At 30.2% G+C, this 14728-nt stretch overlaps 1 protein-coding gene across 1 annotated transcript in view; it reads left to right on the top strand.

The window, feature by feature from the left end:
* The window catches only part of LOC119601597, a 42378-nt gene extending 27940 nt beyond the window's left edge, over positions 1–14438 (top strand). Inside the window, exon 2 of the mRNA XM_037952620.1 lies at positions 14385–14438. Coding sequence (XP_037808548.1) covers positions 14385–14407 — 23 coding nt within the window. The 3' untranslated portion in view covers positions 14408–14438. The remainder of the gene's footprint in view (positions 1–14384) is intronic.
* The last annotated feature ends 290 nt before the right edge of the window (positions 14439–14728 follow it).

The raw sequence follows: 14728 nt of genomic DNA, 5'->3' as shown, positions 1-14728 counted from the left end.
TATAGACTAGACTATAGACTATAGACTAGACTATAGACTATAGACTAGACTATAGACTAGATTATAGACTAGATTATAGACTAGATTATAGACTAGACTATAGACTAGATTATAGACTAGATTATAGACTAGACTATAGACTAGACTATAGACTAGACTATAGACTAGACTATAGACTAGACTATAGACTAGACTATAGACTAGACTATAGACTAGACTATAGACTAGACTATAGACTAGACTATACTGACTAGACTAGACTATAGACTAGACTATAGACTAGACTATAGACTAGACTATAGACTAGACTATAGACTAGACTATAGACTAGACTATAGACTAGACTATAGACTAGACTATAGACTAGACTATAGACTAGACTATAGACTAGACTATAGACTATAGACTAGACTATAGACTAGACTATAGACTATAGACTAGACTATAGACTAGAATATAGACTAGTAGACTAGACTAGACTAGACTATAGACTAGACTATAGACTAGACTTATAGACTAGACTATAGACTAGACTATAGACTAGACTATAGACTAGACTATAGACTAGACTATAGACTAGACTTAGACTATACTATAGACTAGACTATAGACTAGACTATAGACTAGACTATAGACTAGATATAGACTAGACTATAGACTAGACTATAGACTAGACTATAGGACTAGATTATAGACTAGATATAGACTAGACTATAGACTAGACTATAGACTAGATTATAGACTAGACTATAGACTAGACTATAGCTAGACTATAGACTAGACTATAGACTAGACTATAGGACTAGATTATAGACTAGACTATAGACTAGATTATAGACTAGACTATAGACTAGACTATAGACTAGACTATAGACTAGACTATAGACTAGACTATAGACTAGACTATAGACTAGACTATAGACTAGACTATAGACTAGACTATAGACTAGACTATAGACTAGACTATAGACTAGACTATAGACTAGACTATAGACTAGACTATAGACTAGACTATAGACTAGACTATAGACTAGACTATAGACTAGACTATAGACTAGACTATAGACTAGACTATAGACTAGACTATAGACTAGACTATAGACTAGACTATAGACTTGACTATAGACTAGACTATAGACTAGACTATAGACTAGACTATAGACTAGACTATAGACTAGACTATAGACTAGACTATAGACTAGACTATAGACTAGACTATAGACTAGACTATAGACTAGACTATAGACTAGACTATAGACTAGACTATAGACTATACTATAGACTAGACTATAGACTATACTATAGACTAGACTATAGACTATATAGACTAGACTATAGACTAACTATAGACTAGACTATAGACTATACTATAGACTATACTATTGACTAGACTATAGACTAGACTATAGACTAGACTATAGACTATACTATAGACTATACTATAGACTATACTATAGACTATACTATAGACTAGACTTTAGACTAGACTATAGACTAGACTATAGACTATACTATAGACTAGACTATAGACTATACTATAGACTATACTATAGACTAGACTAAAGATTAGACTAGTACTGATTTGACCATGCCTGATAGAGATATAATTTAAGTCAATCAGAGAGAGAGAACACAATATTTGAAATTATAAACTAGTAGTAAATTGACACTTCTTGACATTTCCATTGAATATTTCATATAACAATTGAACTAATGATTGACTTGTTTGTAAAAATATAGTTTTTTTTATTTTTCCACAAACTTGTTTTCATGATGCTTGTTTTCAATGATAAATTGAATTATCAATAAAATAAAATTTTCTATTTCCCCAAGAAATTTATCTAAAGTGGTCGTCGGTTGGCAGAACAGAGAAAAAGTATTGAATGGTCGGCAAACAAACACACACACATAGGCGGTAAACACAAAGACCGACTAATGATAAATTGTATTTTGAAAAAATACATAGAAATTTTTACAAATACTCACACTTTAGGCCGGAAGTACATGACAAACACTATTTACTTCCTGCCCCCTTTGGAAGAACAGGGATTGAAAGAGAGTAAAAATTATGAAGAATAGTAAAAGAAATTTTATGCAGCAGCTCAACTAACAATACCAGACAATCAGTAAGCGTAGATTGTATGTGTAATTTGAAAGATTTTTCCAGAAACAAACTAACGAAGATGGTCAAACTTAACAAAAAATCGTTATCATGTACCGAATATTTCACACATATGCAGGCAGGGATACAGTGGAAGGCGAAATTGAACGTACATTATGAAAGACAGTTTTAAAAGAAACCCCATAAGAAATGTACCATGTAATGGACGGATTTTGAATATTAATTGTTAAGGTTTAGCATCATAATTTCCCTAAAGTGTGTTTTCAATTTTATTGAGCACTGTAGCTCAAATTTATATGCAATACATGCCAAAAAATGTCATTATAATACAATCATTTATCACTTGATTATTTATTGTTAAATTTCACATATTCCAAGTATCCCACAAGGAGGAGGAGAAGAGAGAGTTAAACATTTATAGACTAAAATTCAATTCATTACAACTTGTAAAGTATTTACGTGTGTGTCTGGTTATGAAGTTTACTTCCCTTCTATCAATATAACATACATATTACATTACTATAGAACGAGATAGCATTACAATGTGGTTATTGTCTCATGTCCTTTTTCCTCCCTTTAGCTTCATTCATACAGTAACTATGAACATTGAAATTTCATTATTGTTATTACCAAAACACGAATGCATATTTTGTTTTTGTTCTAGGGATGTCCTGTGGGAATCCAAAAAGTGATTACACCACATATGTACATAGTATATATCTATCTCCAGCTGTATAACAAAAATCACACAAACATAGAGAGGATATTTTGTCAGAGGCTACTTAATTGCCAATTGAAGTTGCATGTATGGTATTAAAGGGGATTTTTTCATGTAAAATTTATGCGTTTAATGTTGCATGTAAAACACGAGCAGCACACAATATTTCTATGTGAATTTGCCGACAAAGTGCAAAAACATTTTTCTCACTAGCTTTTGGTAGAAGGGTGGGGGTGGTATTGTTAGCGGCCAGTTTTTGCAATAATTTATTTCTATTTAGTTTATTAAAGTATTATATTTTTTTTGAAGGGATTTATTAGATTTTTATTTTGTACCTAGATAAACAATAAATATTATTTTAGTAATTATTAAAATCACTAGAGGTTTGTGTGAAACATTTATTTAAAGTGAATTATAAGGGGAATTGCAATGGGAATATAAAATGGATTTAATTAAAGTCATTATCAAAATTTCTTTTTTATTGAAAATTTTGAATACATTTTTTACACCCTATAGAGTGGTACATAGGCAAGACTGGTCTATATTCAGAAACAGCAATATATCCAAGGCTTAAACTATAGTTAAGGCTATAAACTGATCTATTGTCAAGACTATAGACCGCACTGCTCTATCATAGTCAAGACTATAAACTGGTCTATAGTCAGTACTATAGAGTGGTCTATAGTTAATACCATAGACTGGTCTATTATAGTCAATACTATAAACTGGTCTATTATAGTCAATACTATAAACTGGTCTATATTCAAGACTATAGACTGATCTATATTCAAGCCTATCGGCTGGTCTATAGTCAAGACTCTAGACTGGTCTATAGTCAAGACTATAGATTGGTCTATAGTCAAGACTATAGATTGGTCTTTAGTCAAGACTATCGACCGGTCTGTAGTCAACACTATCGACTGGCCTGTAGTCAAGGTTATCGACTGGTCTATAATCAAGACCACCGCCTGGTCTATATTCAAGACAATAGACTGGTGTATTGTCAAGACTATAGACTGCTCTATAGTCAAGACTATAGACTGCTTTATAGTCAAGACTATAGACTGCTTTATAGTCAAAACTAAACTGCTATATAGTCAAGACTAGCTATATAGTCAAGACTATAGACTGCTCTTTAGTCAAGAATATAGACTGCTCTATAGTCAAGACTATACACTACTCTAAAGTCAAGACTAAAGACTGCTCTATAGTCAAGACTAAAGACTGCTCTATAGTCAAGACTAAAGACTGCTCTATAGTCAAGACTAAAGACTGCTCTATAGTCAAGACTATAGACTGATCTATAGTCAAGACTATAGACTGATCTATAGTCAAGACTATACACTGATCTATAGTCAAGACTATACGCTGATCTATAGTCAAGACTATAGGCTGATCTATAGTCAAGACTATACACTGATCTTTAGTCAAGACTATAGACTGATCTGTAGTCAAGACTATACTCTGATCTATAGTCAAGACTCTATAGTCATGACTGCTCTATAGTTAAGACTATAGACTGATCTATAGTCAAGACTATAGACTGATCTATAGTCAAGACTATAGACTGATCTATAGTCAAGACTATAGACTGATCTATAGTCAAGGCTATAGACTGATCTATAGTCAAGACTATAGACTGATCTATAATCAAAACTATAAACTGATCTATAGTCAAAACTATAGACTGATCTATAGTCAAAACTATATACTGATCTATAGTCAAGACTATAGACTGATCTATAGTCAAAACTATAGACTGATCTATAGTCAAGACTATAGACTGATCTATAGTCAAGACTATAGACTGATCTATAGTCAAGACTATAGACTGATCTATAGTCAAGACTATAGATTTATCTATAGTCAAGACTATAGATTTATCTATAGTCAAGACTATAGACTAATCTATAGTCAAGACTATAGACTAATCTATAGTCAAGACTATAGATTTATCTATAGTCAAGACTATAGACTAATCTATAGTCAAGACTAAAGATTTATCTATAGTCAAGACTATAGACTGATCCATAGACAAGACTATAGACTGATCTATAGTCAAAACTATAGACTGATCTATGGTCAAGACTATAGACTGATCTATAGTCAAGACTATAGACTGATCTATAGTCAAGACTATAGACTGATCTATAGTCAAAACTATAGACTGATCTATAGTCAAGACTATAGACTGATCTATAGTCAAGACTATAGACTGATCTATAGTCAAGACTATAGACTGATCTATAGTCAAGACTATAGATTTATCTATAGTCAAGACTATAGACTGATCTATAGTCAAGACTATAGACTGATCTATAGTCAAGACTATAGACTGATCTATAGTCAAGACTATAGATTTATCTATAGTCAAGACTATAGATTTATCTATAGTCAAGACTATAGACTAATCTATAGTCAAGACTATAGACTAATCTATAGTCAAGACTATAGATTTATCTATAGTCAAGACTATAGACTAATCTATAGTCAAGACTAAAGATTTATCTATAGTCAAGACTATAGATTTATCTATAGTCAAGACTATAGACTTATCTATAGTCAAGACTATATACTGCTCTATATTTAAGACTATAGACTGCTCTATAGTCAAGACTATAGACTGATCTATACTCAAGACTATAGACTGATCAATAGTCAAGATTGTAGACTGGTGTATAGTCAAGACTATAGACTGATTTATAGTCAAGACTATAGACTGATCTATAGTCAAGACTATGGACTGATCTATAGTCAAGACTATAGACTGGTCTATAGTCAAGACCATAGAATGGTCTATAGTCAAGATTATAGAATGGTCTATAGTCAAGACTATAGACTGATCTATAGTCAAGACTATAGACTGATCTATAGTCATGACTGTAGACATAGACCAGTCAAGTCTATAGTTTATAGTCAAGAGTATAGACTAATCTATAGCCAAAACTATAGACTGATCTATAGCCAAGCCTATAGACTTATCTATAGTCAAGACTATAGACTGATCTATAGTCAAGACTATAGACTGATCTATAGTCAAGACTATAGACTGATCTATAGTCAAGACTATAGACTGATCTATAGTCAAGACTATAGACTGATCTACAGTCAAGACTATAGACTAATCTATAGTCAAGACTAAGGACTGATCTATAGTCAAGACTAAAGACTGATCTATAGTCAAGACTATAGACTGATCTATAGTCAAAACTATAGACTGATCTACAGTCAAGACTATAGACTAATCTATAGTCAAGACTAAAGACAGATCTATAGTCAATACTATAGACTGATCTATAGTCAAGACTATAGATTGATTTGTGGTCAAGACTATAGATTGGGTTATAGTCAAGTCTATTGACCAGACTATAGACTGGTCTAAAGTCAATACTATAGAATATACTGGTCTATATTGGAAATTATATACCGGTCTATAGTCAACAGGCCAATAGTTATCACATTTCATATTACTGTTATAATATTTGCAAATTTTTTCTTAAATAAAATGTGTGTATCAAATTCAAATCCAATTAATTTTAATAACTCTACACCTCCACCTATAGTAAATTAGCTCGTTATATTATTAAATGCATTGCTGAATGTAATAAAATCTAAATTAATTGCTTAAAAATAATAGTTAACAAATTGTTATTAAAAAAATGTGAATAAGCTTAACAAATATTAATTGTTAATTTAAAATTGTTTCCGTTGCGCCTTCAAAAAAACATAGTATTTGAGGCACTAAGTTAAAAATAAGACTACGCAAATTTTATTTGAAATTGAATTAAACTTTTTACATCGACAATTTGTTGAATACTTACAAGTAGCAGGGATGGAAATGTAAAGTTCGAAATAGTACTAACTTTTATCAAAAGCGTACTTTTTAAGGGTTAAAAATACTAAATAATTTTTTAGCAATTTTTTATCGATTGACTAGTCTAGAAACTAGTCTATTGAATACCTTATTGACTAGTCTATTGATTTATCCAAGGACTAGTTTATTAACTAATCTAGTCTACGGAATAGTCCATGAAATATTCTATGGACTAGTCTATAGACTATTTTATGGAATCTTTAAAATAGTCTATGGACTAGTCTGTGGACTTCTCTATGAAATAGGTTATGGATTTATCGATTGATTAGTCTATTTGGTAGTCCATAAACTAGTCTAGTGACTAGTCTGTGGACTAGTATATATACTGGTATATTGTCTAGACTATATAATAGTCCATAGACCACTTCATCAACCGACCAGTCTATGTAGTAGTCCATGAACTAGTTTATGAACTAGAGTCAGTGGACTAGTCTATGTCTATGTAATAGTCTATATACTAATCTAGGGACTAGTCTATATACGGCTCTATCCACAAATCTAAGGACTAGTCTGTGTATGGGCAAGCTTATGGCTTGTCTGTGGACTGTGGACTACTCTTTGGGGTACTGCGCCATTTTTTGATGTCAAATAGTATTGAATTTTCCATACCTGCTGATATTATTAGCTCCACAGGCAGTCAATCAAAACAGCCTCTGGTCATAAATGTGGAGGCAAAAGGTTAACAAATGTGCGAATATTAAAAGTGATTTTTTCTAGACAAAATTTACAGATATACTCAGTTCGTAATATGATTTGTAACTTGAGAAAATTGAAATTCTTTACAAAATACTTGCGAACCTTTTAACGACCCTTATAAGCTACCTCACCAGAACTAGTGCAGTGATCGGTTTTTTGGAGGTAGAAATCGGCTTGTAATGACCCCTGTCAGTTTCCTATCCTATAATGAGTGCTGTGGCTGGTTCCTTGAGAGTCTAATCGGTTCTATTTGTAATTTATAAGTAGTATCTCTACAACCAACTCCCGAATTAAGAAATTGATCAATTTAAAATACCTCTTAAGCTCAAGTAGTCTAACTAGCAACACCACACCTTCTATAACTTATCTAATGTTTGCCGCAATAGTCGAACATTTTGTCTACAACTCTCTTAAAAAACTGGCGACCCTTTTAACGACCCTTATAAGTTTCCTCACCAGAACTAGCGCAGTAATTGGGTTTTTGGAGTTAGAAATCGGTTTGTAACGACCCCGATCAGTTTCCTCCCCTATAATCACTGCTGTGACTGGTTCGTTTGGACTAGAAATCGGTTCCATTTGTAATTTATAAGTAGTATTTCTAAAACCAACTCTCGAATGAAGAAAGCGAACAATTTAAAATGCCTCTTAAAGTCAAGTAGTCTAACCATACCTTCCATAACCCAGCCAATGTCTACCGTAATAGTCAAACATTTTGTCTACAACTCTCTTAAAAAACACCAACTAAAACAAATAACTATAGCAAAACAAAATTCACATTTTACGCAGCTGGATAGAGAGTGGGTGCAAAATTTGTTTGGATTTTTTTTGTTCTTACTATTTTGGAGTGGTGTTGTTTTTTGCGCGTTTCGACTAAGAACGAAACACAAGTGATTTAAAACACATTGTAAAAACGTAGAGGACGACTACCCACCTACATCGCCATTATTAAGTTCATAAAAATTTGTCTATGGAGTGAGTGGCTGGTTGGTAGCAGTTTGGTAGTCGTAGTCATAGTCATAGTCATAGTAGTTGTTTAATATCATTTCATGGGTACTTTCTGTTTATAGAATTTGTTTTTTTTTTATTGTAGTATGAAGAATTATATTGTACTTGTTTGACTATTTTGGTAACATATCAAAAACACAATATCGTTTTTTTTTTATTTATTTGTACTTCAAAAGATCTTAAACCAAAGCAAAACCAATACTACAGCAGCAGCTTCATGTGCTGAAAAGAAACAGCAGCCAGTTTAAATCAAACAAAATTTAAATAAATGAATTACTTTGACTGATGGATGGATGGCTAAATGGACGGTTGGCTGGTTGGTTGGTTGATTCGTTGGCTGGCTGTTTGGCTAGATGAATGAATGCTTGGTTGATTGTTTCTAGTAGGCTTGGCTGCCGGCTGAGTGTTATTTTTCTGAGGGCTAAATGGCCATTTCATTTGCTGTAGTTTTTTTGAATGTCAGACATGACTATTTATTTCATTTTATTTGTTTATATTTTTTGGGAGTTTTTTTTTGTGTTTTTTATAAAACCAAGTATAAAAATAAACTTTAACATCTGTTGCGACGAGAGCTTATTTTTATACCGACAGTAGATAAACTAGATTAAGTCCATTTAAGCTGGCTACAACAAGATATATGTAAGTGTTTCGTGTATGTACTCAGGATTTATTTATATAAATAAAAACGGACTTTATATTTAAAATCAGCTGGATAGCAATAAAAAGGATTAAGAGTTAAACGAATGGGGGTTTTAACAAAAAGTGAAGAAGTTATAGTCATAAAGTAGAGACATTTTGGTTCATAAAAATCCTGTTTAAGCACGTTATGAACTTTAAATTCAGTTACTGAAGTGCATCTTATTTTGAGGCTAAAGTCAAATGTGGACCGATTTTGCATATTTTCAAACAAACAGCATCAAATCCTTCCCTTTAGGCTCCATAGTGTTTTCCTCACACAGTTGGACGGTTATGGGTATCGGGCGGACTAGGTTTTATGGAAAATTTTCTATAAAAAGAAAATTTAGAGAAAATTTTCTATAAAAAGAAAATTAAGGGAAAATTTTCTATAAAAAGAAAATTAAGGGAAATTTTTCTATAAAAAGAAAATTTAGAGAAAATTCGTTATAAAAAGAAAATTTTGAGAAAATTTTCTATAAAAAGAAAATGTTGAGAAAATTTTCTATAAAAAGAAAATTTAGGGAAAATTTTCTATAAAAAGAAAATTTGTTATAAAAAAGAAAATTTAGGGAAAATTTTCTATAAACAGAAAATTTAGAGAAAATTTTCTATAAAAAGAAAATTTAGAAAAAATTTTCTATAAAAAGAAAATTTAGAGAAAATTTTCTATAAAAAGAAAAATTTAGAGAAAATTTTCTATAAAAAGAAAATTTAGAGAAAATTTTCTATAAAAAGAAAATTTAGAGAAAATTTTCTATAAAAAGAAAATTTAGAGAAAATTTTCTATAAAAAGAAAATTTAGAGAAAATTTTCTATAAAAAGAAAATTTAGGGAAAATTTTCTATAAAAATAAAAATTCAAAAATTTTCCTGAAGAAAATTTTATAAAAAATTTATAATAAAAAAAAATTATCAAAAATTTTCTAAAAAAAACTGTAATAAGAAAATTTATCGCGGTTGACTTCTGTTCTCCGCTACAATCAAGTACGTTCCTTTCAAATTAAATTTTACATATTATTTTCAATAAATCCCCTTTAAAATTAACAAGATTATTAATTAAACTACAATTTATTAGCATAAATCTCTTTATCTATTAGTCTGTGCTCTTTTCATTTCGATTAAAAGGACTATTCCATTCCCTTTGAAAAAGAGTATTATAAATGTTTTCCATATAAAATATTGTCGAGTAAGAGTATTATATAATTTTAACTGCCTTTAGGCCTCAATTCAGCTATTTTTTATTGCTGCACAAGTAATTTGTAATATTTGGTATGGTTGCAAGCGCACAACCAGCAGTCAAGACCAGAGAAAACAGTGGGAGACGAAAAAGAGGAAACTTTTCGAAAATATAGATTTAAATTTTTTTAATTTTGAGTTGTTTGTTGGAGTTAAGGTTATCTCAAAGACTTCTTAGAGTTATTACTCTAATTGTGGGAGCTCAAAAACTATTAGTATTTGTGAGATTACTATGCATTTTTTCAAGTTACTTTGCTTTTACTCCACACTGTACTCTACTCTACTCCACATCTATGTACATTTGATGTCTAGCTTATGGCCAGTTTCTCTCGCCTCCAAGCAAGCCTGCCATGAACATAAACGTGTGGTATGATTGGATAGCCATAGCTCGCTGGCATGTCATCATTTCAAAGGTGGTGTAAGTCAAGTAGCTTGATTGAATGTCGTTCATTCAATGGGTGCCTGTCGGGACGGACTGAATTAATGAATAAATGGATGTATGAATAACGCTGGAATAGTATATGTCGACGATAGCAACACTTTAATTTCATCAGCAACAACATCGTCATCATTTCATTGATGATTAAATGGTAGAATGTGCAGTTTTTTCTGATATAGAAAAAAAGGTTAGACAAGTTCAATGGGCACGTTTTTAGCAAACTATTGTTCAGTTTTAAGGCTATAAATCCCTATTAATCATTTCACCTTCAACGCCCTCATTACTTCATGCCTTACTTTGTAAGGTGTTGTTTAATATCTGGCCATCATAAAATTACTTTGTTGTAACCACGGTAATTGGGTCTTAGCTTTGGCATAATCCAGGTTATACTCTATTAAAGATTGTCAACTTAGCTACAGCAGTCTCAACTGAAAGTTATTTTCCTTCAGTAAAGATCAATCGGCTCCAGACGAAGTATTACAACAACAACAACATTATTTTCCCGCTGATTTTTTTTAAAGTTTCGCATGTAATTTTATTCCTTTTCTTTTCTCTTCCCCAATTTTAAGTTTCCTTTCTTTACTGCACCTTTAACTATTTCCCTAACTGTTTGCAAAACTTGTATTTTAATTTCTCACTAGTTTTATTCTATTTCTCAGTTTATTAAAACTTTGTTCTTTCCCTATGTTCAATTTCAAAACTAAAAAGTACAAAACAAAACAGATAAAATTATTTTAATAGGTTTAAATAACTTTACAATATACAATGAACTATTGTAATGGAGCTTTTATGAAGAGCTACAGTTGCTACTATAGGAGTCTACAGGTCATGGGTAACATGTCAAAATTAAAATTTTAAAAAATTCAAAATATTGAAAAACTAATAAAATAGAAAGAACTTTTGCTCAGACTATTTTCTATAGAAAATGTTTCTAGAGAAAACTGCTAAAAATGTTTTGTCTTGGCTCTTTCCTTCTGTAGAAAATTGTCTTTTCCATCAAAAAGTGTCTTAGTTAGACTCTTTTCTATACAAAAGTGTCTTAGTTACACTCTTTTCTATAGAAACAAGTCTTCTTTAGAGTATTTTCTATTGAAAAGTACTTATATAACTTTTCTATAGAAATGTGTCTTGTTTAGTTTAGAGTCTTCTCTATACAGGAGTCTTGTTAAAACTTTTGTATAAAATGGAATCTGCTCAGACTATTTTCTATAGAAAAGTGTATTGTTTAAACCCTCCTCTATAGATAAGTGTATTTTTTAGAGTCTTCTCTATTCTTTAGAAAAAAGTTTATAGAGAAAACTTTTTTTATAGAAAACTGTCTTGTTTAGACTCTGTTCTATCGAAAAGTGCCTTGTTATGTATGTAGACTTCTCTATAGAAGAGACTTATTCAAAATTTTGTATAAAATTGGATCTGCTTAGACTATTATCTATAGAAAATTGTTTTAACTCTTCTATAGAAGAGTGTTTTATTTAGAAGAAAGTGCCTTGTTTAAACTATTCTCTATAGAAAAGTGTGTTTGTTAAGACTTGTATAGAAAAATTTCTTGTTTAGACTCTCTTCTATAGAAAAGTGTCTTGTTTAGACTCTTTTCTATATAAAAGTGCCTTGTTTAGACTCTGTTCTATAGAAAGGTGTCTTGTTTAGATTCTATTCTATAGAAAATTTTCTTGTTTAGACTATTTTCTATAGAAAAGTGTCATGTTTAGACTCTTTTCTATAGAAAAGTGTCTTGTTTAGACTCTTCTATAGAAAAGAGTTGTTTAGACTCTTTTCTATAGAAAAGTGTCTTGTTTAAACTTTTTTCTATATAAAAGTGTCTTTTTTAGACTCTTTTCTATAGAAAAGAGTCTTTCTATAGAAAAGTGTCTTGTTTAGACTGTTTTCTATAGAAAAGTGTTTTGTTTAGATACTTCTCTATAGAAAAGTGTGTTGTTTAGACTGTTTTCTATATAAAAGTTTTTTGTTTAGACCGTTTTCTTTAGAAAAGTGTCTTGCTTACACTCTTTTCTAAAGAAAACTTTCTTGTTTAGGCTCTTTTCTATGGAAGTGTCTTATTTAGACTATTTTCTATAGAAAAATGTCTTGTTTAGACTCTTTACTATACAAAAGTGTTCTGTTTAGACTGTTTTCTATAGAAAAGTGTCTCATTTAAACTATTTTCTATAGAAAACTTTCTTGTTAAGACTCTTTTCTATAGAAAAGTGTTTTGTTAAGACTCTTTTCTATAGAAAAGTGTTTTGTTTAGACTCTTTTCTATACAAAAGTGTTTCTTTAGACTCTTTCCTATACAAAAGTGTCTTGTTTAGACTCTTTTCTATAGAATAGTATCTTGTTTAGACTCTTTTTCTATAAAAAAATGTCTTGTTTAGAATCTTTTCTATAGAAAAGTGTCTTGTTTCGACACACTGTTATAGAAAAGTATCTCGTTTAAACTGTTTTCTATTGAAAAGTGTCCTGTTTGGAGTCTTTTCTATTGAAAAGTGTCTTGTTTGGACTCTTTTCTATAGAAAAGTATTTTGTTTAGACTCATTTCTATTAAAAAGTGTTTTGTTTCGACTCTTTTCTATAGAAATGTGTCTTTTTTCGACTCTTTTCTATAGAAAATAGTCTTGTTTTCTATAGAAAGGTGTCTTGTTTGGACAGTTTTCTATAGAAAAGTGTCTTGTTTAGACTCTTTTCTATTGAAAAGTGGTATGTTTAGACTCATTTCTACTAAAAAGTGGTTTGTTTAGACTCTTTTCTATAGAAAAGTGTTTTGTTTAGACTCTTTTCTATAGAAAAGTGTTGTTTCAACTCTTTTCTATAGAACAGTGTCTTATTTCTATTCTTTTCTATAGAAAAGTGTCTTTGAACTCTTTTCTATAGAAAAGTGTCTTGTTTAGACTCATTTCTGTGGAAAAGTTTCTTGTTTAGACTCTTTTCTATAGAAAAGTGTCTTTTTTCTATAGAATTGTATCTTGTTTACACTCTTTCAGAGAAAAGTGTCTTCTTTGAACTCCTCTATAGACAAGTGCCTTTTAAGGTAGTGTTTTTATTCTGTTTCAAATTTTTGCAAATTCCCAATAAAATGACACCGATTTTTTTTTCGGTAGCGTCCCTTATTTCGTACATTTCTCCAATGTTTATTTGTTGTTTTTTAACTTTTCACTTCTAGAATTAATTCATTTGTTTTCTCTGCATTTGTACATTATAAAAATTCCTAGTTTTTTTTTTTACATTTCTAAAGCAATTCTTTTTTTTTGTAATTTATTTTCTTGGCAACAACCACCATGTATTTTAAATACAACATTGTTTTTGTTTTTATTTTATTTTAACACAACTTGTCCAGGGTTTTACCCTTAATGCAGTTGAATGGTTTATATTACAAATGAACTGAAAAAAGGGGATGTACATATAGGTACGTTTATTTTGGAGCACTTGTTCTTTCGAGTATTATTTACACCTTTTAACAGGGTTTTTTCTTATTTTTTTTTCGTTATAAACATGAAACAACATTTTAATGTTTTGAGTTTTGAACTTTTTATACTTAAGTTTTCTTGTTTTTTTTTTTTTGGAATCATGTGCATTATTTTCTATAATGAACTAATGGATTTTTTCTTTCTTTTTCGTTACAGGTATGTATAAGAAGTATGTTTAAAACATGGTTTATTGAAAATGTATTGGTTGGATAAGTATAAATATTGAAAATAAAATTTTGAAAGTTTATTTAAAAATTATTCTTTTGGAAATTTTTCAATAGAAAAATTCTTTATTAAAACTTTTTTCATACTGCTTTCTATAAACAGGTGTTTCTTCTTTATAGAAATAAGTTTTATTTAGACAATTTTCTATAGAAAAGTGTCTTCTTTAGACTATTTTTATAGAAAAGTGTATTCTTTATACTCTTTTCTAGTTTAAAATTATTCTATAGACTATTTTCTATAGGAAAGATTCTTAGTTAAACTCTTTTTTATATTCT

The sequence above is a fragment of the Lucilia sericata genome, unplaced genomic scaffold (genome assembly GCF_015586225.1).
Source record: "Lucilia sericata isolate MDLA Ls3-8-SP2 unplaced genomic scaffold, ASM1558622v1 Contig000176F_arrow, whole genome shotgun sequence".
In the NCBI taxonomy this organism is placed as follows: Eukaryota; Metazoa; Arthropoda; class Insecta; order Diptera; family Calliphoridae; genus Lucilia; species Lucilia sericata.
Note: the sequence above shows the minus strand (reverse complement) of the source record. Positions and strands in the feature narration are given on the sequence as shown.